Below are 27,616 nucleotides of genomic sequence, written 5' to 3'. Positions count from 1 at the left end.
ATAACCCCCACAATACAGACAGGTTAAAAAATTTAATTATAGGCTATTTTCTGAAAGAGAAAGGCAGGAAAGCATTATATGTGATGTATTTGCCAACAAATGTGAGCAGGGAGCCAAGGTACTGGGGAAAAGGGAATAGACTGGCGGCAAAACCCTTGAAATACTGCTGCTAAAAGCCGAGTCTCACTGAAGCCCTGCAGCCAAATTTACCCAAAGCTTTGGAGCTGAATGGATTGATCTTTTATAACTGCTGTGGTCCAGCCTAAATTCCTCCTTTTTTGCACACCTGGAGTTAGAGAGGCGAGCATGCAGCTGGGTTTCTCACTTTGCACCTTCCTCCGAACTAAGGCGTGCTCTGAGGAAGAGCAGATTCCCAGCAGTAAAGCAGGCTGGCCCTCCCTCTGTCACCCTCACCAAGGCCCTAAATATGGTGGGAACCCATCTGCTGCCAGAGGAAGCTTGGGAAGCCCCAGTCACCACACATGGCAATGCCCACTGCAAGGAGGGATCTAAGGAAGGCCACACCACTGGAGTCAGCCCCTCCGTGTGGTGCAGGTTCACATTTAAACAGACATACATGATCAGGATGGAAAAGTTTCTGCCCTCTGCCCACCCCTGAGGTGGATACCTTCAGCAGAAGTGGGGCTGCTAAGCCAGTCCCAAATGCAGACATAGCCCTGCAGAGTCAAGGTTCACCTTTTTGAGGGCTGCATCTGAAGGTGCCTCAGACCTGTGTCATTTTGAACCCTTGGGATTTCTGTAGAAACCCAATTCTGCTGTAACCCCAAACAGCATTACACACTGGTGGCTCCAGGCACCTGGCCCCATCACAGCACAGTTGTGAAGCAGGTAAAGGGCCATTGTGCACAACAGGAAAGCATGAAATTTCCTTTTCCTAGGAAGGCAATAACAAACTGGACACAACAGGTAGACTGGTTCTAGCAAGCATTTGGCAAATGGAAGCTCTAGCCCTGCAACTACTGCAGGTAATGAGGAGAAAGGAGGACTACAGGTAACAAAAAAATGGTTCAAGACCTCGAGAGACCACGTGCAGGAAGAGCTGAAAGCTCTCCTTCTGTGGTAAAAAAGGAAGGGGCATGGGTCAACCTGTGTGTTGAGGAGCTCAGCTCCTCCCACGATGGCTCTCTAATGACTAGCTTCACCTTGGCAGCAAAGAGGCTTATTTAGGGGAGAATCAACTCATGGCAAATAAAGATCCTCCTCCATCCACATATAGCAAAGCTGAAAGATCAGGTTGCTGAGAGGGACGTGGCTTTGGGTCACTGGTTGGAAGCCATTCTGCTTGTTTGCAGCGATTCTCCTCAGCAGCATTGCATGTAAGGCATTTCCCAAGTCAGCATTTATAACCTGGCCATGATCAAAGCCTCCCCTGGGGACTTTAGTCTGAGCTGCGTATGCAACACCCATGGAGGAGGAGGGAGGGTGGCTCTGCTCTGGCTACTCCTCTAGTATAAAGCTCCTCCCAGGAGCTAATCTGCATCCAGGCCCAGGAAAGGTCAGCCTGAAAAAAAAGCATCAGAATGCTTCAGAGAAAGATGTTGGGGGTGTGAGCAGAGAGAGCTGGAGTAGAGACAGCTGTGGCTGAAAAGGGCTGGGGGTGTGAGGCACTTCAACCCCCCCAGTGAGCAAGGGGCGTGTGTGACTGGGTGCTCACTGTTTCATTTCTGGGGTTTGTGCTGCTGCCTTCTGCAATGCACACACGTGTGGCTTGTTGTGATTTTATTTGTGTTCTGTGATGGGGTTTGTAGTGTGTTCGGTTTGGTTGGGTTTTTTTTCCTTTGGGATAACCAGAGTTGAAGTTGCAGCCTGTGAACTGTGGGCAATTTAACACAGGGCATGCAGGCTGTGCAGCCTGATCCACTTCTGTAATAAGTGCATTTGCCTCCTGCTAAGGTGTTCTGGCCAAGGTCAGTGGAAATAAACACTATGGCCAGGCAGCTTGAGACAATTAACAGAAAGCATAAAGAGAGCCAATTGGCCCAGGCTGGTCAGATTAGGAAACAAAACAGTCTTTGCAAGTCTGTGGTTCAGAGGAGGGAGATGTCTTTCAGTAGGAACTTTTGTCAAGTCTTCCTTGGCTGATGCAAACCAGCATAATTGTACTGAAGTCAGGGAAAGATGCTGTTTGATCCTGGCTGCATGCTTAGGGTAGGTGTGCTTAAGGGATTTTCTGAATATATTTAGCAACCTGATTGAGATTTTTTGGTTTTTTTGGATGATGATGATGTTAAGAAAGTGAATCTGCTTGTCTAGAGACTATTTCTTGTGTAGTTTTAGTTTTTTGCCAAGGAGCTGGAAACCACAGAGGTCCAATTGAGCACTGTGGATATCCTCAGCAGTTCTTTACCAAGGTGAAAATCTCTCTGACAGGCTGAATAAGGCCCCATTTGCATGATGAGTTGGGCAACAAAGGCTGGTAGTGGAACCCCTTGAAACCAAAAGGTGTTTCCTATAAATGCCTGTGTTAACATGGCCTTGTGCAGGGGGATAGTTCCAATCAAGCTGGGTCTGGGAAGCCAGGATGTTTTTGACTTAACCTGAAATGTGTTTTGTCTTCCTTTTGACCAGAGGACAGGAAAAGACTTCGTAGTAAAAAAACGGCTGGCAACTGAGGCACCTCTTTTCTGGCTTTACGATCACTGTGCAACCAGGCTTAAATGTTCTGGGAGCAAGTTCCACCAGCTTGTTTGCAGCCATGGTAGGTCCTGAAATAGCAGCCACCAGACCTATGACTGGTTCTTCGACCTAGCAGTGCTATTTTGGCAGCAGGCCCAGGGTTAAACATAACAAGAGTCATTTTCAGTCCTTGCTCTCTTGAAGGTCAGTGGCCCAAATGGTTGGATGTTTGTCTTAGCTGCTTCCAGACAAGGTCTGCATTTTGTAATGATAAGGCAAAATTCAGAGATCCTCGTGTTGGCAACCTCCTGCTGACTCTAATTGGAAAGCGTGTTTTTCCTGAATAAGGATGTCGGGATTTGGTCATTGGCAATTTTTAATTGTTTTGACTCTTTTGAGAGGGGGGATTTCTTGTGGGTGCTACAAAGGCTCACTGCTCCCTTTTACCTCCAGTCCATGACTTTCACAGGATGGTGCAGCTGACTCTTAGCTTTAAGCCCATTAAGCCTGGCTTACCAGAGTCATCCACTGCCAGGTGAGACTTTGACATCCGTTCATCTGCTCAGGTCACATGGAAGAAGCAGTCTCCCTCTTAGCAATCAGTCTGGCTCACTCTAGCTTGCCAAATGCCTTCTGAGATGAGCCTTGTCCTCTCTACAGCTGCCTTATAAAGCTATCAGATAGGTCAGCCACAAATTGGTCCCATTTTTTCTGCCAGACCTCTTTGGCCTTGGCTTTCTCATCCGGTAGCATGGCACTGTATCTGCGAGGAGGACAAAAGTCAGTATCAGGCAGGAGACAAGGGGACAGCTATTTCAGGAGCAGGAGCAGCACCAAAATGAAAAGGCAGGAGGCAGCAAGAGATTAACCCTTGCAGGACATGCCTAGGCCACAGAGAGTAACATGGTGTAAAGAGCCTGGAGCCCACTTGGGACAAGAAATACCACGGCCACATCAGCAGCTCCTGAATCCTGCAGCAGGAGGACAAACAGCTCAGTCTGCATAAGCTGGAGGCTCTCTGGGCAGCACCCAGTGACTAGTACAGAACAGACAGCACTGCTGCTGCTTTCAGACGTGCCCTGAGCTTGTCCAGACCACTGGGAAATCAGAGTATTTGCTGTCTCCCTGGCCATGTGGGGACTTGGGATAGCCTTGAGGATTGGCACAGGATTTGGCAAACAGGCAAGAGCTGAGGAATGTGCAGGAAGACCCTGGGCATCATATCCAAAGTATTTTTGGAGTATTTTATTTCAGAGCTGTCCAGTTAATAGAAAAAGTGGTTAAGCACTCAAACTAAATGCTAATTGTTTTCCTGTGTTTCCCAGACAAGTCATGGCAAACACTGCAGCAAGCCAAATTTTGGCAGAAATAGACAAGGGATACAAAGACATACGATTGATTTCTCCCAAACTCAGAACCAGGTGGTGGAGGCAAGTTCACAAAGGATGGAAGAGGAGGAATACACTGAGGCATGGAGTAAGAGAAAGACACTTGAGAGCACAGGCAGAGGAGCCTCTGGGGTCCCTGTGTCCTGCCTTTGGAGAAGACACACAGAGGAGATTCCGGATTAACAAAGCCCAGCTCGTGTGGCAGAGGAGACTCAGGCCAAAACCCAAATGCAAGCAAGGGGAGCAAGCTGATGGTCTCCTTATGATTACTATGACTAGGTGAGAGAGGTGATGAACTTACTTTATGGAGTTGAGTGCAAGTTGTTTCAGGGTCCTCAGGTCAGCATTCATCCCTCCGATGGCCATGAACACCTCGTAGAAGTCATAGGAGACCCCCTTTGCCCCAAAGATAGGGGGATCATCGGGGCTGATCACAATGGGGTGCCCCTCAGCCATGAGGTCAGCTGCGGGGTGACTCCTCAAGTCAGCTACCAGCAGCAGGACCTGGGTGGGGAAGAGTGGGAGACAACAACAACAACCACGCCAGGTTATTGCTACAGCTGGGTCACACTGCACACCTGCCTGTGTCAGTGTGCTCAGGGAGGGACAGCCTCCAGAGGGATGTTCAGAGTGTCCTCTGCTCTGAACTGCTGCAGGAGGAACCAGCTTGTCTCCATTGCCTATACAGAGAGATTAATTTCTTAAATAAATCACCTTCCTCAAGGCCAGTGGGGTGAATAACTTGTGCTTATTTAGAACAATTGACTGTGAGCAATTCAGGAGCAATCTTTTGGTTACACATTTGCTGTAATGCTTAGCTCATGGCGTGTGGAGTTGGTATCAGGATTCTCTCCCTTACGGCTCACACCAGTAAATCTCCACCCAAAGCATCCTTTCTGCTGCCCCCAGGGGACAATGGCACCATCCTAATGTGCTGCAGAAGAGTTCCCACTGGTTATGAATTCTGCAAAACCAAGGACTTCCAGTTACAATCCCAGCTTCTCAGCCTCTGGCCCTCCTGGCTTTGAAGTATTTTCAATTATGTCTCTTAAGACACCTCTGTGGCTCTGGGCCTCATCTCCACTAGGGAGGACTGCCTTCCCAAGTTCCTCTGAATAGGAATTTAATTTTCTTTTTTGCTGACTGGCATTACAAGCCTTATATATACTCACAGTGTGTGTGTCTGCGTAGCAAACTGAGGTAAAAGGTGGTGCAAAGGAAACTAAGCCAGCCTGTCTGCATCAAAACTCGTAGGTGGCACCCAGCTGACCCTCACAGTTATGGTAAACCCCTTTCCAGTGACCCAGCCACAAGACCTAAGGTTTTAACAACATACCTGGTTGGAGATGGGACAGACTTCTACAGGAATATCCTTCTTCAGAGACAAACTTTTGGCTATTGGGTGTTTAGTGAGAGCAAGTCCATGGCCAATCCTGCTGGTATTCAGTAGCAATGCATCCAGCACATTATTGTCAACAGAGGTGCCCTGCCAGTCTGAGCAGAGACAGATAAGAGTCACTGCAGTGCTGTGAGGAAATAAAACTTCTCAAACTGCTAGATGATTTTGTTAATAGATGTCCCACTTGTGAGGTGAGGGGGTTGCTCATGCTCAGAGTTTCCACTTGCATTTTCAGTGAAACGGGGATCTAAATCTGCCCCGGATATGGCCCAGCATAGAGATACCCACTCATCTCACCTGGCTTTGGATATTTACAGTATTGCTCTTACAGCTGAGCTAATTATGCTGGACTCCATTAATTGTCAATGGAGAGAAGGGATAATTATTGGCCTGTGCATTAGGATGAGATGTATTGTGGCTTACAAGTGCTTGCTCCTGCCTGTGGCTATAAAGGGAGCCCAGGGTAACCAACCACACTTTTTCTGTAGATGTCAATGTGCAACACACAAGGTACAAGTTAGACATGGCTCTCACACGTGGTCAGGATAAATCCCACCCACCCAGACTGAATAATACGTTGCCAATAATAACACATTGCCCCAGGAATGAATGGTACATCAGTTACTTTGATGAGCCTGTTCAGTTAAGCCTCAAGCCTGGCTCAAACCTTATTTCACCTTAAAATGTAAAATAATGGCTGGGGCACTCTGCTGCTGTTGTGGATGAGAAGTGAGTGCAGTTCCAAGGAGGAAATGGCTACCAGCAATAACTCTTACACGTGACTCCTTGTCACACCAGGTCAAAGATGCTGAGCAATGTGACACCTACAGTCAAAAGCAGGGAGTAGGTAAGGGAGGGGTCCTGTGGGAATGCCACAGCTCCAAACTGATATGGGGAGAAGCATAGGGGAAACTGGTTATGCACACATGTATACACACACAAACCCTATAGACACAGCCAGCAAGCAAGCCAGGCTTGCTTCTGCTCTTTGCAAGACTTCAGTCTTGCCTCTGCAAGCAGTAACAAGCCTTGAGTCCTCATGCTTACCAGTCTCCCCAGCATGGAAGAAGTACGGCAAGTTGACCCCCATGGAATATGGGATGGTCAGGGCATCCTTCAGGTCCCATAAAGAATGACCTTCATCCTCATTACCAACCTGGGGGAAGGCAAAAAGGTATTTTTGAGCATGCTTGGGAAGATGGAGGGACTTGCAGCCCTAATAAATGAGGTGCCAGCTGTGCTGAAATTACAATGCTGTGGGGTAGGGAGCTGATTCTTTCAGGGGATTTTGTCAATTACACCGAACAAAATCCCAAGCTGGAGGATTTGCAATTCATTAATGCTGATTTCAGTGTGGCAGCGCAGGTTCTGGCTCTGGTATACAACACATGCCATGGTATATATGTGGTTGTAACACCAGGGGTTCATGTGAAGCCCCAGAAGAAATACAGTTACCAGGTCGAAGCCTGCCAGGGTGTCTGGGAAGCGGGCTCTGAGTGCCATGGCAGTGACGATGGCTTCTTTAATCTGGGAAACATTCAGCATCCTAGAGAGCAAGAGAGAGAAAGTGCTGCAGAAGCTGACTCCCGTGGGCCTGCCTTGTCGGGGTTTGAGTTGTGAAATGGGGCCCCCAGGGGCATTTCCAAAATGCAAGTTGCTCCTGAAGCTGACAACCAGCTTCAGGTCTCTAGAGGAACGGCAGTAGAAAATTGATGTTATGAAAGGAAACCCATGAATGACCAGGAAATGCCTGGCTAGACCCTGCTGTCACTTGAGTTGAGGCATGCTTGTCTAACTCACTGGCTTTCCCACTTACCAAGCAGGGACGGGAACACAGCAGTGTGGAGAGAAAATGTTTAGTTGTTTTTCTTTCCTCCCGACTGTTTTGTTGGGAGGTGAGACAGTAACTGCATTTCAAGAGAGTTTTACATTTAGGTTTCTTCCAGCCCTATCAGACTTAAACTTCTCAGTGCATTTTGCAGACTGTGTCCATACCCCAAGCTGGCCAGAGAGGCAAGCCAGCTCTGAACTGGAAAGCTCATTGTGCCAAACCAGAGACTGCTGAGAGGTCTGCTGTCCTTGCTGAGCATCACCTCACATGACTTCATGGCATCTGGCTGACTTGGAGAGCAGCCTTGTGCCCGCCTGCCCGGGCAGCAGCACGAACATCCCGTACACAGGCTGCCGGGGAGCAGCGCCTGCAGGGTCCCACGGGGAGCTCTGCCACACCGAGTGCCCATACTCGGGCACTGCTGTCACTGCTGTCTCTGCACGGAGTGGGAGTGAGTCCAGCCTCAGGAAGAGAGCAGGCACGGCTTGGACACGCACACAGGCAGCCCTGCCCTGGCTCATTCCCGCTGCCAGGGCTCACGGATGCTCCTCTGGCGCTCACCCTGCTCGCTTCGCACGTACACAGACTTATATAGATGAGTTCTCACCCTCAGCCTTTTACACATGCCAGGGAATGCTTCAGGAGTCAACACCCGGGGTCTATGAATGCACATGGACATTGCCAACCAACTGTGGCACTCCAGCCCAGCCCTCAGCGCTGCTTCTCCCGGCCCGGTCCTCCCTCTGCCTGCCTCCGACATGGCACAGGCGCTCTTAGCCATGCTCAGCCTCTACCTGTGCGCTGCAAATATAATCTTGGCTCCAACAAAGTCTGGGTGCTCCTTCACAAACTGCCTGGTCACTTCCCGGTAGGTTGCCACAGACCACGATTTGTTGTGCCGGGTGCCATCCAGCTCATACACCTGCAGCGTGAACAGCACGTGACAAGCAGTGGTTAGAAGAGGTGTTTTACGGGAAGGTGGGAGAAATGAACTGACAAAAACCTTGGGAGAAGCAAAGTGCTATGGTCCTGAGAGCAGGGCAGGAAAACAAAAGCAGTAAAATCTGTGCAGAACATTTTCTTCTCCAAGCCTTTAAAAGCTGGCAAGAACCAAGGAATGGTTTTCCTCCCTCCCATGTGATATGAGTTTCTCCATGTTCAGACGTGGCAAGCAAGCGCCCTTGAGTACCCAGCCGAGACCGTGACCTCTTACTCGTGTCTGTATCAAATGCTGGAGTGTTTTGTCCAGCTGTCTGGCGGCTCACACACGCTCTGTGCCTTGCAGTGGCAGTCTGTCAGCCGAGGCAGCCCCAAGGCACGCGATGGCTGAGCTCCATAAGCTACCAGCTGAGCTGGGCTTCTGCTCCCCTCCGCCAGAGGTTTGCTTCATGACCTTGAGTCAGTCATTTAGTCTTGCCATGCTTTCCCAGGTCTCTGGCTGCAAACTGGGAAAAGGAATCCTTTTGGCATGCTCTCTCTCATCAACTTGCTCTGGAGGTTCCTCACTACCAGGGCTGTTCTCAGGGCTTTTCTCAGGGCTTTTGCCCTGATTTCAGCAGGGGTGGAGACCCTGAATGCCCCCACTGATACGAACCCACAAAGGCCCTGCCTGGAGTCACTCACAGACAGTGGCTGAAACCACTCCATCGGTTCTCCTCTCACCCTTCTCACCATTCTTTTCTCTGTCACCTTTCTCCTCCAGCCTTCAACTGCTCCACTTTACCCCCTAACTTCCTCTCTGGAGCTGTCCCGTGCAAGGATGCCCCTCGCAAAGCCCCGCACCCCGTCACAACAGGGTGTCCCCCCTGCAGGCACCAGCAGCCGTGGGGCAGCTGCAGATGCTCAGAGGGAATTTTCCCCAGCTGCAGCCCATGGGAATGTGAGACTTTACACAGCTGAATCTGCAAACACAGCTGGGCTTAGGGGGCTTTTCCACAATGTTTGCTGTTTCGCACTAAATCCCAGTTTTCATTTACTTTACCTCAGGGGCCGCTTCTGGCAGGCTTTGCTGCAAGGAGAGCTTTTGCAGTGTCAGCGCTGCTGTCCGAGCTTCGTGGAGGATCTCCAGCCACACAAGCATCTTGCTATTCCCATCACACCCTGCTCACCTTGACTTTCACCACGAAGCATTACCTGCCCTCTCACCCCGGCTTCAGCCTAGCTGTCCCTTCGCTGCCCACACTGCCCTCCATCCCAGCGTGGTGCGGCTCCTGGCGTTCCCTGCCGTGGTGCCCGGGCTGCAGGCAGCCTGCCTGGAGCTCACAGCACGTCAGCTGCCGGCTGCAAGCGAGCCCCAGGGCTCTGCAGGCTCCCACGGCTACCGCCAGCATCAGGAGCTGGATGGGAAGCGAATCTTCCCTGCCAAGCCTCTCGTCAAAAGGGCTTACCACCGTGTCTAAGGGCTGATGGAAAAGGCAGGGTATTTTCCAGTCAGGCCCACGCACTTGTACCATGGCAGATACTCTTGGCCTGGAAACCTGGGTGGCCTGAGGGGATGCCAGCGCTCGAACTGCCTCACAGCACAGGCATTTTGACACTGCTGTTGTTTTCTCTCTCCAGGTATCCCAAAGACAGGTGGCAGCTGAGTTCTGAGCAACCGGCTCACGGCAACCCCCAGCAAAGTAAGACACACGTAAACTTTGTGGCCTTCTCCACACCCCTTTTTTTTTCCCCCCCTTTGCAATATATCCTTCTCCTCTCAGGCACGACAGAGCAGTGGCCTGCAGCCCTGAGACTGAGCCCTATCTTGCTGTGGGGCCAGCCCAAGCTGCAGCAGGGCAGGGTCAGCAGCCCCGCTCCCCAGCTGCTAGGACAAAGCCAGATCAGCCTCCAAACCTGTGACAGCACCTGCCTGTCTGCTGGCGGGGTGGCTGTGAAGGCTTGCCCAGCAGCAGCAGTGGTTGCTGGGGCACAGATATTCCTCTGCAGCTGTCTGGAGCCCACCAGCCATGGCATGCATGGGCTGTGAGCTAAGGAAGCTGCTGGCAGGCACGCTCAGGAGCTGGGATGCCAGCAGGACATCAGCATAGCTGGTGCATCCGCTGGATGCCGTGGGGCCAGCAGCAAGCTGCCACCTGCATTCCCAGGCACGAACCACCGCCACCTGGTCCTTCAGGTGCTGCTGGAGGGACCTCGCACAGCAGCTCCAGTCCCGTTGTAGTGGACTGCTGAGAACATGGGTGGTGAGGACCAGCAGACCCAGAGTGTTTGTTTTGGTAAGTCATCTGCCCCTCTGACAGAACTCCCACCCCCATGGAGTCCTGCGTGGAGCTGGGCTGGAGAATTGTATGGGAAAGGCATGTCTGCAGTGACAAAACTGTCACTGGGAAAGTGGGAACACGTATTGGTGTGGTCTGCTGGTGCCTGGGGAGGCGTTAGGGCAGAGTAGGTTTGTAGGACAATCTGACCAGCTCTGGGTGACACGCAGGGAGAAACGCCTGAACCATTACCAGCAGATTTTGGTGTTAGTAGCAATGAAAGGAGCAGTTCATACTTCAGACACACAGCTAAATTTTTAAGTTGTCTGCAAATTGTGGAAGGTTGTGTTTTTCCAATTGATTAACTCGCCTGTTCAGAGCAATCATTCTGAAATAAGCCGAGGGTTTAAAATGACATAAACTATTCCAGAATAAGTCTCTATTCAAGACAGGAAACTTGTTCAGAATAGCTGCCACAGAACACGTGATTCTGGTGCAGACAAAACTGAGCTGCATCTTCCCAATGAGCAAGGTTTTGACACAGCTCCCAGTCTCACTGTACACTGTAGTTTTGTGCTGGTGTCACAGCAGGTATCTCCCTTAGCCATTAAGAACAAAGAATCCCTCACTTTCAAGCCCTTCCCTATGCAAATCTCCAAGAAAGACTTTTGAATATGATCAAGGTTTTCCAGCATCCTTAGAAGGGCAGGTAGGCAAACATCCAAAAACTAAATTCAAGATAGGGCTTGAGAAAGGTTATGGAGAAAAAGGGATTTAAAAGACTACTAGAGAAGCCAAACCCCACGTACCGCGGGCAGGATAGCTCTTATCTCGACATACTGTATGTTATCTTCATAGAGCTCCAGCAGCCCCTGGTAGAAATAGGCCTTGAACACAGGTGCATAGCAGATAAGTCCAGAGGCAGTGAGAAAGATTTCTTCAAATCTTTTCCAAATGAAAGCCTGAGAGGGGTAGGCCAGCTCAGGGGCATCTGTCACCAGGGTCAGGTTTCTCAGCAAGCTATAGAAAAGGGAGAAGAGAAGGAATGAGGAGAACAAACAGAGCCTGTTGGCACTGCAATACAACAGGCATAACAGCGACTGGTGCAATGAGGAAGCATTCGGGTCATCTTTCTGCCACCTGTATTTACTCCTCTAATGGCTGGTACAGAATTCATATGGTACACATTGAGCTATAAGCAGGGTAGGAGTAGGTGTTTAAGACCTGCCCCTCCCTTTCTCAAGGGCAAAATCTTGAGGAGGAATAGAGTTACAAAAGCAAGTATGGTGCTTTTGTATCAATTACGCTCTGCTGCCCAGGGTATCCCTAATCTGAAAGCAGGCATGCACATTACTCCTGCAGACAACATATTTTCCCAAGAATCTTCAATGCACATAAAATGTTACAACACCTGACCCTCTGTTCAGTACCTAAAAGGCAGACTGAGTTTACAGGAGATGCCATGGGCTGGGCCACCACCAACCTGCCTACTGAGCCCATAAGTTGTCCTGGTACCTTTCTATTGTCAGAGTATGCCATCTGAAAAAGGCAAGGGGAAAACAATTCCGAATCAGAAATCATTTTTCCCCACCAGTGAGAGCAAACCTGATGCCCTGCCTGCCTTGCTGATAGCTACTTCAGGGAAACAGCTGATAGGAATCTCAGTCCTGGCTTTTCCTTGGCATGACAGAAATGTATTTATTCCTCCATACACTCAGCTGGCACATAAGCCTCTTTTGGAAGTCCAGAGAGACAGTGGGTTGTTTTATCAAGCAGAGTTTAAGGGAATCAGTAAATCACAAGATTATGTAATTGTGGGTGACAGCTTGCATTTAGGACAGGGTGAACATCTGTGCCACACCACCACCCTCTGGCAAGCTGATAGCCTTCATCCCACCTGAAGCCTTGCCTCTGGCAAAAGCCCCCCTTCTTCCACCTGAAGAGTAGCTCATAATAAATTTCTCATACCAGTGGGCAAAGTCTAAATGGCAATGCAGGGGTGATTCACTTCATTCCTGGGTGGAGAAATGGAAGCCATCACAGCACCTACAGATCGGTTTTCTTGCTGGCACAGTGCTTATCTCGTGTCAGGGACTAAGCAAGTTTAGGTAGAAGTACTTTCAGCCATGCTTCAGCTTTCATCTGAGTATATTGTTTCCCCTCAAGAACAGCTACTGATCTTTAATAATGTTTCCTGTTTGATGTCTTGGCCCCCATCCTCGTGCAGTGCTCTGCTCTGTTATATGGGAGGTGTGGCTTTGATTTGTGATCTTATTATCTTCATCCAGGACACTGGATGGAATTAAACCCCCACAGCCCCCCTACAGACGTAAAATGTGATCTGGTCCAAATTCATAAACTAAGACATGCTGGGCAGATATGCCTTTTGAATCCCTCCATCCTGCCCATAAAACAGAGCCCATTCCCCCAGGATTTGCCTGCTCTTTCACTCTCTAAGGATTCTCTTCCAGGGGCTGCAGTTTCATTTCTCCCTCACTCTGTTAATTTCTTTGCCAGGAACAAACCTGTACGTAAAGAGATGCTCCTGCCGTTAAGGATGAGATTTTAAATGCTCAGCAGTCAGGAAAATTCAGAGTTAAGGTTTCCACAGCAACTTGGGCTCTGCCTTCCCATGCATTACAATGGGGGCTTTGGTGCCATTATCACAGGACACTGGGCAACCCCAACCACTGCTCAGTAATCCATGCAACCGGAGAAGACCGAGCCGGACCACGGAAGGGGTGGGCAGCGAGAGCACGCAGCGGTGGGAGACACCGCGGCATCGCCCCAGAAACCAGGAAGGCAGGAGCCGGGAGCATCTTGGAAGGCGCTGATCCAGCTGCCCGAGCTGCGGAGAGGGAGGCAGCCTCCGGCAGAAAGGGTGTGCTGCTGCTCACCGGGGAGGTTTCGTGTGGGAAGAGCTGGGGAAAAGAGATTTTTCCCCTTCCCTCCTGGCCGAAGGGCAGCTCCCCTCCAGCTCCGCACGCCGGCGGAGAGCACCTGCCCGGAGCCGGGAGCCGAGCGGGGCTGCTCCCGCCGGCGCTGCGAGCACCGAGGGAAAAACCTCCCCGTGGATCAAAAGGCCGTGCAAGCCCGTTCTCGCCACTCCAGGCAGCTCTGTTTCAGATAAGGATGGGTGGTTAGTCGGGCTCCCACCACCTTCTCCCCTTGTCCTGTGAGAACTCGGCTCCTCCAGCGATGCGCGCACGCAGGGCTCCGCTCCCTGCCTTTAAATCTGGCTGTACAAACTCGTGGTCGTTTACTTAGCCTGTGCTCTTGGGCTAGAAACAGCAATAAATCCCCACAACACCCTGCTCCTAAAAGCACATAAATCAAATTGTGCTCCTCTTTATAATCCCCTTCCCTTTGAGACTGATTATTGATCCTTACAACTGTTGAAGATTTATTGCATAATAGTGATCCATCCTTGATAACCAGATAATGTCCTAAGGATTCGGGGGTTTTTGTCATCAGTAGCTCATGCAGATGAACCAATGCTTCATAAATACTTTTTTTTTTTTTTTTTGCTTCTTTTCTGGAATGGGCCTTTGCCAGTGATCAGGTGCAGACTACAAATAGCCTTCCATGTCATGTCATATATGCACTGAACAATGCTATTGCAATGCATATGCCCAAAGGGGCACAGCTAAAATGACCAGCCAAGGATTATTTATTTTCTGCTGTGGGTTTGCTTTCTCTTTTCCTGGTTTTATTCCCCCGTTTTCCTTTCCTGTGCTATATAATACAGAAGTGAAAGGTTTTGTTGCCTTGTTTTTAAAGGGATTCTTTTTCCTGCTTCTCTTTCTGTTCTCGATGGGTAATTATGCCCCTTCTCCTCACCGTAGTATCTAAATGTCTTCCAGTGGTGCATTAAATAGTGTGACTAACATCTGTCACATGTGGTTCATTCGCTTTCTCTAGCTCTCTCTCATCCCCTCTTCTTCTCCCCAAGGGGAGACTTGTAGAGGGAGCAGAGTGCTTTGTTTCTGTAGTGGGTTTTTATTCCCTTTTTTCCCCTCGTAATGCACACACTGCCCTATTTTTCTGTGAGATAAGGCAGTCAGAGGACACAGAGGGGAAGGTGATGGCGGCCCGGGCAGCCGCCAGCGCCCAGGGGAGTTGTCCCTGCAGCCTCGGCCGTGGTGTCAGCTCCCTCACAGATGACTTCATCCTGGTGATAGAGAGCTCTGCTGGGCACAGCCTCAATCCTTGGGCTGCTGGCGGGGGGTGTGCGGTGGTATTTTACAAATATCTGGAATGTCAATGCTGCTTCCCTAAATATCCGGGGGCATGCTCTTGCTTTAGAGATGGTAGCCATTACGTTGCCTCTTGAGGGAAAGAATGACATTCTCCTGTATCGTAATTGATTGTGAAGAAAATAAGTGTGGATTGTTTTTCCTTTTAAGTATGAAAGCAAAATTCCCTTCCTTTCGCTGTCCCTTGGCCCACGGTCTCCTGGCTCTCCTAACAGCATCCTTTTGGAAGCTTACCAGTAACACAATACTCCAGGGTCTTGGCCCATGAGATGTGTGTTTTGAATAGGAATGATTAGACTTTCTCTTGAGGGAAACAAATAAAAGGAGTCCCTTCCAAAGCACACACACATATGTATATGTACCTAAAAATGCAAACAGCACAAATTATGCAGATTCCCCTTTCTTCCGCCCCTTCCTGGTCAGAAATGCTGTAAGGTGAAAGAGGTGTAGTGTCTCAGAAACATTTCCATTGTTCCTTCACATTTTGCTGATCCACCCTGTCTTGCATGAGAGCCTTTCCCTGCTGCCATATTCCCTTGACACTTCCTTGAAACCACCCAACTATCCATCCGTTCTTTCCTCTGACATCTGCTTTCTCTCAGCTTGTCAGTGCTCAAGGGCAAAGAGGAGTGCAGGATAGAGGTAGCCTGGGATGCACATGTTCAAGAGACTGGGAGAGTTTCCAGAAACTGAGAAGCAGAACAGATTGGGGCCTATTCCTGGCTAGAGACCTATTTCCAGACGGCCAAAAACATTCCTAACCCCTAGACTAGTACCCAGGGATTAGATGAAAATAGGAGGGGAAGTGCCTCAGCGTGGCTGCTGTTGGTGTGTTTGCACATTATGTGCAATGGCTCCTCTGTGATTTTGTGGTGATGAACACGGAAGGAGAAGAAATGAAGGACAGCATACTCAAATGGGTAAGTGAGCACCCAGGATGCGAGAGATCCAAGTTTGTACTTGGCTCAGGCACACGTCTGCTGAGGAAAATCACTTCCTTGGCCTCTGCTTTGGTTTCCCCTCCACATTTGGGAAGACCCTTGCAGCAGGGCTCTGTCTTGTGCCCTGTGCAGTGCCTGCCACTCTGAAGTCCTGCTCTGACTTGTGGCCACTAAACATTGTCAGACAAACACAAAAGAAGAGGAATGTGGCAATACTGCCTCTGGAAACAAGTGTTTCCACACAGGAGCAGAGGGAAGCGCACAATGCACAGCTCCAGTCACCCAGGTGTACAGGATGCCCTGGCCTTTAGCCTCTGCCAGAAAGTCACGGAATCACGAAAATCACGCCACAGAAACACAACTGAAACCAAGTGCAATGAAGGGTTGCTCCTAAGACAGTTCTAAATGCCCAGTGCAATCGCTTGGGCTTTAAGGAAGTGAAGCTGTTTCAAAATCCAATCTCTTGCACATGATTTATGGGTCTCCTGGTGAGGCTGAAGAGAGCTGGCGCTGTCATCTTTCCTTCCTCATCACTCCCAGCAGAAATGGAAGGGAGCTAATGGAGAACCAGTTTTCTCTTTGGAAGACAGAGATGAGTGACTTCTCACTGGATATTATTTCGTCCATCACGTGTCAAGGCAGTTGAGCCTCAGGATACAAAAGGTCAAGAGCCCAGGGTCTGCCATCACTTTCTCCTTCCCTCTGGACCTTCATAAGAGAGGGATGGTGGATGCCCTCAAGAGTCAGACCCCTCTGCCCTGCCCATTGCTGGTTTTGGGGAGGGAAGGCAATACCATGCCACGAGTCTGGAAGCTTCAGCTTCTCAACCTGACCTTCTTCCCAGATCTGCAGGGCACAGAGCCCAGACAGCTTCCACGTGGAGGGGATACCAGCTCACTAAGAGTTAAAAGGTCTCTCTTTAAGAGCACAAAACCTCACTGAAGAGCACTGCAGTAAAACCCACCAAGTTTCACTTCGGGAATGCAGGAATTAGGGTCATCTGCACTGCCTTAATCCAGCCCTCTCCTTGTGTGTTGGCATGGCAATACTGTCTGTCATTACATGACACCCCACACTCTTTTTTTCCTGCAGGACCCCAGCCCCCGGAGCGCCACGGACAGCGGTGCCCTCTGAATGGATGGCTACTCAATATTTTCCTTTGTCCTCATCGCTCAGTGTCTGCCTTCATGCATTATTTAGCGTGCTCTCTCCAGCCCCCCACACACCGCGGCAGAACTGCAGGCTTCCTCTTGGCCTTTTCAGCGGGGCTTTGTCCCGGGATCAATGGCCCCTGGATGGGGAGATAGGATTCTGTCTTCCCATCACCACTGGCTGGAGGGGGAGCCAGGCTCTTGCCAGCCACCTGTAAGTGATTAAATGCTAGGTGGTTCAGAACAGCCTGGTCCTGATAAAAGGCAGGAGGGTGAGTGATGCTCTGGGGAGTTGTGTGAGCTCCTGGACATCTGCAGGAGCCTTGCCTGTAAGGGCAGAAGCTCTGTTAGCAGGAGGGTGTTTGGGGGGAAGGAGCTCTACCAGGCAGGGCTCCTGTGCCCAGGAGGGTGAGCTGCAGTTCCTGGTGCCTGAGGGTCCTGTTGGGAAGGAATGCCTCGTGCTTCCAGGTGCTGGGTGCCAGTGGGGTTTCAAAGGCAGTCCTCAGAAAACAAGTTTGGTGTTTGGAGGGAGAGCTGGGTTGGGTTTTATTTTGGGAAGTTTGAGGGGTTTTTGCCAGTGCAGTAATTAACATAAGTCGTTTGCCCAACTTCTTGCTCTGAATGAAAACAATTACTTTGCAAATGACTTTTGAGCTGTTGGGGAGAGCCTGTTCTTCAGCTCTTGGCTTCCTCATCCAGTTTTTGCATACCTCACTGGATGAGGCACCGTGCAGCCCTGTCCCACATTGAGAGTCCATCCAGCCTGGGTGCTGAGGTGGGGACAGGTCTCATAAATCTACTTAAACCACTGTCCCCAGCGTGTCAGTGTGCACAGAAGAATTCAGTTCTTAAGGTCCCTGGTGTACTTAAAGCAGCAGCCATCAAGCTCTTATACTGCTGTTTGCTTTTTCATGTGCACAGCCCTAAACGGAGTTCCTCACTTCCAGAGCAGCAAGCAAACGGGAAAGCTGGACCAGGATGACCCTGCTGGCTACACACAATGCTGCCGTGGAGCACCAACCCCTCTTCACTCACCCTCTGTCAAACTCGGTCACGTTGCTCAGCTGTCTCCGGTAGGTCTCCAGCAGAAGCCACTGGGAGCACTGGGCCGGCAGAGGGTGGGGAGGGCTCGGCTTGGAGAAGCGGAAGCGCACGGAGCCCGTGTGGGTGAAGCAGATGTAGCAGTCGGGGAGGTAGGAGGCATTGTACACCAGCCAGCCCACGCTCAGCATGGCGTAGTCGTGCAGGTGGAGGACAGCACCTGGTGGGGGACAAGGACATCCTGATAAGTCCAGGCGGCTGGGGAGAAGGTTTGACGTGATAACAGTTTGTTTGCCCATCCAGGGGCATCTGGAAATGCTTCTAGAAGGCTGTGAGTGATCTCTCCCAGCAAGGACTGCACGGCTGCTCTGCCTCCCCCAGGCTGGAGGATGTGGCCCCCTCCACATCAGACACTGGGCAGGCAGAGCGTGACAGCTCCCTGGGAGCACAGGGAGGGGGGAAATCAATAGGGAGCTCTGCTTCTCCACTGGGATGGAAAATGCTCCGAGTTATTAAAGGTCTTTCAGACAGACTTTGCTGTGAGCTGGCTCCGGCTGCACTGATTTAAAGAGGAACTCTCACAGTAGGCAGCAGTTTACAAGGCATGCTGGCTAAAGCACACCTGAAGCAAAGCTCTGTTTGGATTCCAGCTTCAATTTTTGTGTCTAGTCCGTGTCTCTTCTTTCAGCTCTCTGAACTCTGGCATACACCAAAATCCCAGACCATGTTACACTGGGGAATTGCACTCAGATGCAGAAGTACAATTTTATTCTGTGCTTTACCAAAAGCATGCTCACTTACGTTGTGCATCTGCTGCTGGCCAGCACGAAGGGCCTCTGGGACACTCTGTTATTGTGCAGTATGTTGGCAACTGCCAGTCTTCCTGGCACAGGAAGCATCCTCTGCATGCTCACCTTCCTTATCATTTCATTTTGCTGAAATCTCTCCTTTTCCAAAGACTCCTGATGTTATCGGTACTTGAACTAAGCTTCACCTTTGTAAAGGGAAGATACTGTGAGAGCTGAAGTCTTAGAGATGTATTTTATTAGTCTAGGGGAGACCTCTTAGTCAAAACAGCTTTGATGCCCTTAGGGGTAAAGGGAGACCATGAACAGCAAGACCAAGACACAAGACTGGTATATATTTGACATTAGATTAGGTTCAAGACTGTAATTTATAGTGGACTAATCTAATATGGAGTCTAATGTCTGTGATCTCCCACTAGAGAGGGTCTGGCTGTAAAGATGCTGAGGAGCTGTGGTTGCAGCTCCCAGCAGAGCTGGTGCACCAGACTGGGCATGCTGCAGCTGTCTGACCCTCCTCTGGCTGCCAATGTCACCTTCTTCCCGATGTGAACAGCAACAGGAATTACAATAGTGCTTGAAACAACAGGAACTCCCCGGGGCTCAAGTCCTACTCAAACAGCTATGAGGATGTGATCTTGGCCCTGAAAGCTTATGGCCCTTGCAAAGATTCCAAGAACCCATTTTAACATCACCTGGATTGAAGAGTGTTAATTATTTGTTTTGACTCCCACTTGGTATCAGTGACACTGGAGGTGAAGAGGGGCGTTTTAAATTCCTAACTGTTCAATTCAGCCATGAAAGGATGACAGCATTTCTGACATACTAATCATTTATGGTAACAGATTAGGATGCTGCAAGACAGGGATCTGCATCCCACAGCAGAGACAGTGAGGGAGAAGTTGGGAAGATTGGATGGGGCCCTGAGCAACCTGGCCTTTAACACTTCCAGGGACGGGCATCCACAACTTCTCTGGGCAAGCTGTGCCAGTGCCTCATTACCCTCTGAGTAAAGACTTTCTTCCTAAACTCTAATCTAAATCTCTCCTCTTTTAGTTCAATGCTGTTCCCCCTGGCTGTGTCACTATCTGCCCATGTAAAAAGTTGCTCCTCTCCCTTTTACAAGCCCACCTTAAGTGCTGGAGGTACAGAGGCTTTAGCTTGTACACAACAAGCAAAGAAACTTCCAGTGCTAGAGGTAGCCCCTTCCTCCTCTAGTGCCCCCAGACTTTCCAGTAGACTTCCAGGTCTGCCACAGAACCACCTGCAGAAACACTTTTTGGGGGATACAACACTTTTGGCTAAGACAGAGAATAACACAAGGTTGGTAGCCTGTTTGTGGAATGTATATGTGGGAAAAAGAGAGGCCCTGGCTGGAACATGCTGAGTAAATGGGGATGTCTGCTATTTCTTGTTGTCTTTGCTTCCTCTGCCCCTTATCCACTCTTGAAAGACTTAAAGGATCCATATTGTAAGTTAAACCAAAAGCCACAATTGCTGGAAATGGGTATTCATCCAATCCATCCCCCTCTTCCTCTCTCCCCCTACCCCGCCCCTGAGCTCAGAGTCAGGGCTTTTCCTGGAACCCAATGAGCACAATTTACAGCTCTCATAAGCTTGTCTCCCACATCTCGTGTTTTGTCCCAGATCAGAAAGCAAAAGGTGAGAAAGGATGAGTAAGATGAGACTCCTTAAGCCAAGCCTACCTTTTGGCATGCGCTTTAAGATGCTGAACACCGTGCTCTGATCAATGAGGCTCTTTGCCCGGAAGAAGTGCATGCTTGGAGGAAACTGTCCCGTAGTTATGGCTGCTTCCACTTCCTTCTTCTTGAGGTTTACGAGCTTAGTGCTGAGCTGCTGCTCCTGCCTACTCAGCACCAAGTTGCCACCTGTCTGATGGGCTTTCTCCTCCTGCATCAGGGAGTCCCGGTCCTTCCAGAGAGGGGTGGGAAGGCAGAGGGAAGCCAGACTCAGGAGAAGGTATGCCAGCCTTATGCCTTGCCCAGATGGAGGTTTCATCTTAGAGCTGCACCTTGACAGGGAGAAAAGACTGAAGCGTTAGCAGAGGTCAGGAGGTGACACCTCAGCAATGGGATGTGAAGCTGTTGGCCCATCCTGCAGGAGTAGGGGGTTAATGGGATGCTCAGTACTGGCAGGAGCACCTGGTACCAGTGTCCCCTGAATTTAGGGCTCACTCCCTATGTATCAGCACACTCCCTATGGCTGGGTAGGGTGAAGAGACATTGCTCCTTGGATCAGATTAGCACATCAAGGCAAAGGTCTAGCCCTGGAATGGGGGATCGGTGGCATCAGAACTCTGCTTGCCAGCTGGGATGGAGTCCCCAGTGAATAAGGGATGCTGGTGCCAAGGTGCTGGCTGTGCTGACAGTAAGGAGCTTGGCTTGAGCTAATCAGATCCCGATTCCCTCCAGTCGAGAGAAGATCCTGTTGCACCCTTTTAGTATATTCCAGCTATGGGCAGAAAACCCCAAGGCTTCCTCTGCAGGAACAGAGGTGTGTCCTTTCCTTGCAATCCCAGAAGAAAGAAGATGGAAGTGAGACCATGGGAGTAGTAAGAGATCAGAGGAGACAGGCACATGTGAACTCTGCGAGCCCTCCCTCCCCCCAAAAAGCACAACTGCAACACCAGGCTTTAGTGACCCTCCACGCCAATCTCTCCAGAGCAAAGCAGGCTGGAGAAAGGCTCAACATTTTGAAATAATCCTATGCGAATTACACAGAAAGGCCCTGCTTGTGCATGTGTCTTCTGCTTCCAGCCTCTCCTCCACCTGTGGCCCAGGAGGACATCCTCATGCCTTTTAGTTGGTCCCAGGGGATGAAGGCGTGCTGGGGCAGCCAACAGAGCAGGGGTGGATGCAGCCCCATATCAGGCCTGGCTCTGGGCTTAGAAAAGGAAACATCCTAAAGAAAGTGTTATCTTATCCGTGGTGAGACTGACTCACTTACTGTTGACTCTGCTCCTGCTGGCATCCAGAGCTCATCCAGCAGCTGCTGCCCGAGGGAGCGGCTCTCTCCCTCGCCAGCCAGCCCTGTCCGGCACGGGTCAGGAGCAGGGTCCGTCCCTGCAGCGAGGCACACCGAGTTCCTCTTCCTGTGCTGCCGCCCCGGCTCGCCCAGCTTTTATTTCTCCCCAGCTGGGCTGCTTCATGAATATATAAGGAGGAGGAGGAGGCAGGGGAGGTCATGAGAAAGTGGGACACGGGCGCTGAAGGGAGCCGAGCTGGGAGCCGGGCTGCCAAAAGAGCGGGGTCGCTCAGGAGAACCCCCCAGCTCCTGCACAGGGTGGGCTCTTTAACCCATCGCTGCCTGCCAGCGAGGGCATCGGGGCTCGTCTGTGCAGCCGTCCCGAGATCCCTGGCACACGCACGCAGCTTTTAGATCAGTATCCTGGGAGCAGCGCTTCGGCACGCATTCCCGCTGCAGGGAGCTCTTCAACCCCGCTCCCTGTCCCCGGAAAACGCACAGGCTTGGATACCCCACCCGATACAGGGCGCCGTGCGCTCCGTGCCGGCGGCGCTGCAAACTCGCCTTACGAATGCTCTTGGAGCTGAGAAAGCAGCCATTTGTACAAGCACCTTCAAATGGTCCTGCCCAGTCTCTGCCAGCTTCGGGAATGGGGCAGACATCGATCCAGCCGGCTGCCCTGAGACACGCGGGGCTAAGCTCGAGCCTGGGAAGTCACTCAGCTGGAGGGGGGGGATGGACTTATTTAAAAAAAAAACCAAAAAAAAAACAACAAACCCCAAAACCAAAAACTGAACCACAACAAATACAGTAATTTCAGCGTTTTATTTCACACAGTTCAACAGACTGAGTTTTAAACTGCTTAAAACAGATGTTACATAAACAGCTTCCAGGGGAGAACAAAGTCCAGTTGGTTTAATTTAGTCAAAAAATTTAATTTTAAATATTAGTAAAAAAAAGAAAGATCTTGTAAGTTAAGAAAGGTTGTTTTTGAGGCAGAGACAGAAGAGTCTGGTCAATAATATGTTAAATTTCATTAGCTGGCACTACTACAACAGACTGAAAGCAAGGTGTCCAGGCTGCCCACCCTCCCTGAATGTCCCAGCTGGACACCTGCCAGCTTCTCCTCCTCTCCTGGTCCCTTCACTCTCTGCTGTCACTGAGATCAGTCCCAGCAACCATGCAGGGATCAGTCAGGGATCCCAAATACTCTCTAAACCCTGTCCAGAGGGTGGCTGTGCCCCCTTGCCTGCCCCTCAGCAGGATGGGGTATTCCTTGAGTCTCTAGATGAGCCTGCTCCCAAAGGGAGATCAGAGGAGTGGAAAGATGACCCAAATATGCTCAGCAGCAACTATTGGTTGATGAAAGCAGCTTGAGGGTGGGAGGTATGAGGAGGGAAGCCCATGGAGAGAAAAGGGATGGTTCAGTAGGGACAAGAGTTCCACCTCCAAATACATTCAAGGGAGCAATGTAAGTGAAGGAAGGGAATTGCTCAATTTTCTTGTAGTAATAACGCCTAGCATTAGTTCCATGAAACCAAACTCAGCCCAGGCATTTGGAAAACTGGGTCTGTAGTGAGCAATTGGGTGCAAGAGACAGGTTCCCACTGTGGAGCACTGAGGGGGGTTAAAGTGCCGTGTGAGGGATCTCAAATAGCTTACAGCCAGGCAGGGGTCTTGGAAATGCCTGCCAGGGGGCCTCAGAGATTTGGGGTGGTTCATCCTGTCAAATCACATTTGAAAAACAAAACCTAAGTCCAGTGCCCAAACACTTCCTTTACGGGACTTTTCCACTAAAATAGTTGCAGACATTGCCAGGAGAGTTTTGTACAGATGTTGCAATGGTTGGGCTAGGAAATAAGAAGGTGTTGGAGATGCTTTGCTCTCTATTAAAATGTGGTACATGCTCTGAAAATAAAAAATCCTGGTGAAATAAGACGACAGCTGCTTTTAGGCAGGATCTGTCTGGACATGAAGGGTGGAAAGAGGGAGGACAACCTAAGCCAGGCACTGGATGCCACTAGCCAGGAGCCCCATCTGGGGGAGGATTGGGTCCAGCTAGTGCCTACAAGCAGCCAAAATCCTGGCTCCAGACCTCCCTGGGAACTGAGGCATGGTATAGGGAGACTTGCCCTGTCTAAAGGACTCTAACAAGGAATGTTGCAGTTGTCATTTCCACACCAACACATCTCTCAGCTTGTTTGAATTCTTCCTGAGAACCAAGTAGCCTGTTTGGAGGTTTTGCAATAGCTCTGTGTCTGTTCACAAGACCACGACTGCAGTTCCTGTCCAGTCTTGACTGGCCCCTGGAACAGTCTTCAGCTCCCTGGCTCTGGTCCCACGGGCTGTTTAGCCAGGGCTATAGGGGCACCAGTCATGCCCTGCTCCTTCATCAAACAGCCCAGCTTGTCCTTGGTGTCTGGGGTGGTTCCCAGCCCCTGCTGATCTCTCAGCTGCTGCAGCTGTACCCAGCAGTGCTCCAGAGCCCCTGTCCTGGCTGTTTCTGTGCAAGCTGCAGGCGTGCCTCTTCTTTATGCCCAGCTGCACGTCAGACGCCATCTGAAGCTTTAAATAGCTGGTGGCCAGCACTTGGTGCTCACAGTGAGTTCCCCTTGCTTCAGTTTCAGTTCCATATGTGAACCGCTTTCCTGCAAGCCTTTCAAGCTTCTTGAAGGTGACAGGTACCGTTTCCAGCGTGTTTCCTCACCCCTCCCTCCTCACCTTCCCTGCTGTGCTGCTGTGGCCACAGCTGTGTCTGCTCCCACCATCCTGTGCCTTGCAGCAGCAGCGGCCGTGCAAAGGGGAGTGTGGGCAGCCGTGGGGGTGCAGGAAGGGGGAAGGACCACAGAGGCGGCAGCAGCAGCAGCAACAGGCTTGCAGATGTGTGTTTCTCACTTCATCTTTCAGCTCAGCATCCTGCAGAGCCCATCCTTCTGCTTTGGAGGGTCAGCCTGCTGCGTGCCTCTGCAGCTGCCAGGGTTAGAGCCTGCGTGTGGGTGACAGCAAAAGCTACCGTGATAAATCCAGCAGAGGCAAGACCTGGGGGTGATGCAGACCTGGCTGGGTTTTCTGTGTGGGCAACCCATTTTTGTGTAAGCCAAATGCAAACCAAGAAGCACTTCTGAGAGCACCGAGGGCAGGGGTGCCTTTTAGCTTCCTAGCCTCTCTGAACATGTTGTAATCTAAGCTGTTCTCTGGAAATATCACTGTAAGGCCGGGAAGAGAAGACTGAAGCCAGGAAATGTGTTCCTAGCTCACCAGCTAGCTATTCTTTCTGTGCCAGCTGCCTCATTTGTGAAATGGAACCAACTCCCTGCCTAGCTGCGATGATCATTTGCTGTATTTGCTGGTGAAACAGCCGTGGTCCCCAGGCCAGCAGCTGGAAAGCAAGTCTGCATAGGAGACATAGTCTAGTTTGGAGAGGAAAACAATGAGGCGGGACATGGGGCAGGAAAACAGCCAGAGATGAGCAGGTGAATGAGGGCAGGCTGTGGAGAGTCTCTGCCTCTCTGCTGGGCCTGAGTGAGACCACAGTGCCACTCCCAGTCTCTGGTTAATGCCTGAAGAATGCTAAGAACATGTAAAAAGTGCTAAGTGCTATAAATTATTATTAAGGATAGACTGTCCTGGGATGTTTGGGATCATTAAAAGCTCCCCACTGGACCTCTAAATAACCCCTGCTTTGGTCTGGCTGGGCACAGGTTGGTATTTTTATTTCTTTCCACCCCACTTTATGCCCAGCCAGGCAAAAATATAGACAATTCCCCAGCCCAACAGGGACATCAGTGGGAGCCCTGCAGCAGAGAGAACGCTGGTGTGCCCTGGGTCTTGCTGGCAGCATTGCTCCCCAGTCTCTGCCAAGCTCTGCTCACCCTCAAGGTGCCCCTTCAAAAACCCTCCCTCCCCTTAGCTGCCCAACCATGTCTCGGTGCATCTGTCCTTCCGCTCCTCCTCAGCTACATCCACGGCTATCCAATGATTTAAAATGAATAAGACACTTGAGATGCTACAGGAATGGGAGCTGCTGATGGAGAGAGCAGGGGAAAGAGCTAAATTCCCAGGTTAATGATGAATCACTCTGGGAGTGGAGTCATTGATTTGTAATCATTGCCTGGCTCCCAAATATAATAGCCATGAATTCCTCTGACCAGCAACCGAGACAAGGTGCTTTGGGCTATTCCCAGCACAGCTGCAAAAGTTCAAATCTTGCTCACAATAGCGGGGCCCAGAGCTCCAGGAGCCAAACAACTCCATCAGCGTTTGCCCTCTAACCAGAGGGGCTCAGCAGCCAGCACACACACCAGGCTGTCAGTGTGCTGCTGCTGGGCTTAGCATGGAAATAAGTAAGTGAAACTGCATCGTTTCCTTCCAGTCCTCCACCCCAATTCCCTGCTGCTGTCACCCCGCCCTGGAGGTCTGGGAAGGGGAAGTACAAAACCAAGTGAGCCGGCGTGTATTAACACCCCGTTGCTTTAGGGGCAAACATCAGGCTGCCAAGGGCTCCCAGGGAACGAGCTGAGAGCCTGGGGTGTTTGGGAAAGGGGCTCAGAGCCATCCAGGGCAGATCCCAAGCTGTCACCAAGCCTTCTGTGCAAAGATTCCCAGAGCCTCAAGTTTATTATTTGTATTCTTGTATTCTCTTCCTCTCCCACCCACAGGGGCAAAACTGAGAGCAAACCAGGCAACCAAAACATCCTGGATTAGCGAGTGTACTTGACTCTCTCTCTCCGGGGGATGACTTTAGGGAGGGTAGAAGCCCAGTGCTACCATGGGAAGTGTTTTCCTGCTTTTTTGCACTAGTCACATCAGGTTTCCTGCCCAACCTCTGGTGTCTATCCATCACCAGGCTGTGGTGACTCACAGGGGTTAATGTGGTTTTGGAAGGATTTGCCCTAGCATAAAAGCAGGCAAAATTCCTGTCCCTAGGAGCTATACTCCATATAAACATCTTCCCCACTCCCAGCCTCCTACTCCACCCACCTGACTTCCCCAACCACAACCAAAAGCCAGCCGCATCTCTCTGTCCTAATCCTTTCACCTCTGCCCCTGAGGTCCATCACACCTTGACACGAGTTCATCCCTGGTCACTCTGCAGCTGCGAGCATCCCCATGACCTCTGCCAGGACATCCTGTGTCTCCATGTCAACCATCTCCTCATCTCACTGCCTCTCCATTTCCCTGTGCCTACACCACCCACACGGCTCCACCATCACACAGACCTCAAACCCGATCAGTAAGATTGCAGTGACACTGCACCATGTTTCTCTCTCTCTCTCTCTCTCACCCTGGCCTCTCATGGAAATCTCACCAGAAGAGACATTCTATGCTGCTATGGCTCTGTCTTATACTCTGAGGCTCCAGAAAAGCTTTGGAAGAGAGGATAGCAAAGGCTGGGGAGCACATCAGCTGATGCACCCGACCTTCAGCTGCTCAGAAGTCACCCCACTCTGTACGGTTTCTTTTCCTCCTGTGCATGAGACTAGCAAGCCAGGATTTAGAATGGGTTTATACTAAAAAATTAATGGTAGTGAGGAGCATTTGGGTTAAAACATGACTGGCCAAAAGTGCCTGTCTTGTAGCCAAACTTCATCCTGCCTAGGCAAGCCTCCAAACTTTATTAAAGCCTTGGGATGTCAAAACAAGGCTTCTGTATGGTTCCCTTTAGAGGTACCTCCAGATACCCTGCCACAAATGCAGATGCTGGCTTCAAGCCAGTCAGCACTAGCAGCCCTGCCAGCAAAACCTCATTCCCCCAAGCTTCTTAGGCAGGGTTGTGCTCTGCAGGGATTTGTGTTGCTCTCAGCTGTAGCAACACCTGAGCAACAGAGTTGAAAGCAAGGTGAAGAGTGCTCATCCTAGCACCAGTCACCTGCCCAGGGTACACACTGAACAGCAGAGCCCAGCCACTTGTGATCATTACAGACAAAGCTCAGGGCATTTCTGGCATGCCTAGGCTTGTCCATCCTGTTCTTCAGAGGCATTTCAGC

General features: G+C 50.6%; 1 protein-coding gene across 2 annotated transcripts; it reads right to left on the bottom strand.

Annotated features, from left to right (window-relative positions):
- Positions 1–13: 13 nt before the first annotated feature.
- ADA2 (adenosine deaminase 2) lies at positions 14–21,775 on the bottom strand. 2 transcript variants are annotated; one of them, XM_019288764.3, is made up of 10 exons: positions 21,608–21,775; positions 20,351–20,676; positions 17,836–18,061; positions 11,262–11,472; positions 8,050–8,177; positions 6,880–6,970; positions 6,472–6,580; positions 5,362–5,519; positions 4,327–4,529; positions 14–3,400 (listed from the first exon to the last, which is right to left on the bottom strand). In XM_019288764.3, exons 2-10 carry the CDS (start codon positions 20,661–20,663, stop codon positions 3,292–3,294), a joined length of 1,548 nt encoding a protein of 515 aa, XP_019144309.1. In that variant the 5' UTR covers positions 20,664–20,676; positions 21,608–21,775; the 3' UTR covers positions 14–3,291. The 2 variants fall into 2 exon arrangements, with proteins under 2 accessions (XP_019144309.1, XP_010402433.1); XM_010404131.4 differs by having other exon boundaries at positions 21,612–21,775.
- Between the last annotated feature and the right edge of the window lie 5,841 nt (positions 21,776–27,616).

The sequence above is a fragment of the Corvus cornix genome, chromosome 1A (assembly GCF_000738735.6).
Source record: "Corvus cornix cornix isolate S_Up_H32 chromosome 1A, ASM73873v5, whole genome shotgun sequence".
Lineage (NCBI taxonomy): Eukaryota > Metazoa > Chordata > Aves > Passeriformes > Corvidae > Corvus > Corvus cornix.
This window is presented reverse-complemented; position numbering and strand designations above follow the sequence as displayed.

Bases quoted from the DNA above. Each gene is read 5' to 3' on its own strand.
- ADA2 (XM_010404131.4), bottom strand. From the start codon at position 21,646: ATGAGCTCTGGATGCCAGCAGGAGCAGAGTCAACA. The intron at 6,581-6,879 runs GTAACTGTATTT...GCCTTCCCCCAG, and splicing joins CCCTGGCAGGCTTCGACCTG to GTTGGTAATGAGGATGAAGG. The intron at 5,520-6,471 runs GTAAGCATGAGG...GTCTCTGCTCAG, and splicing joins CTTCCATGCTGGGGAGACTG to ACTGGCAGGGCACCTCTGTT.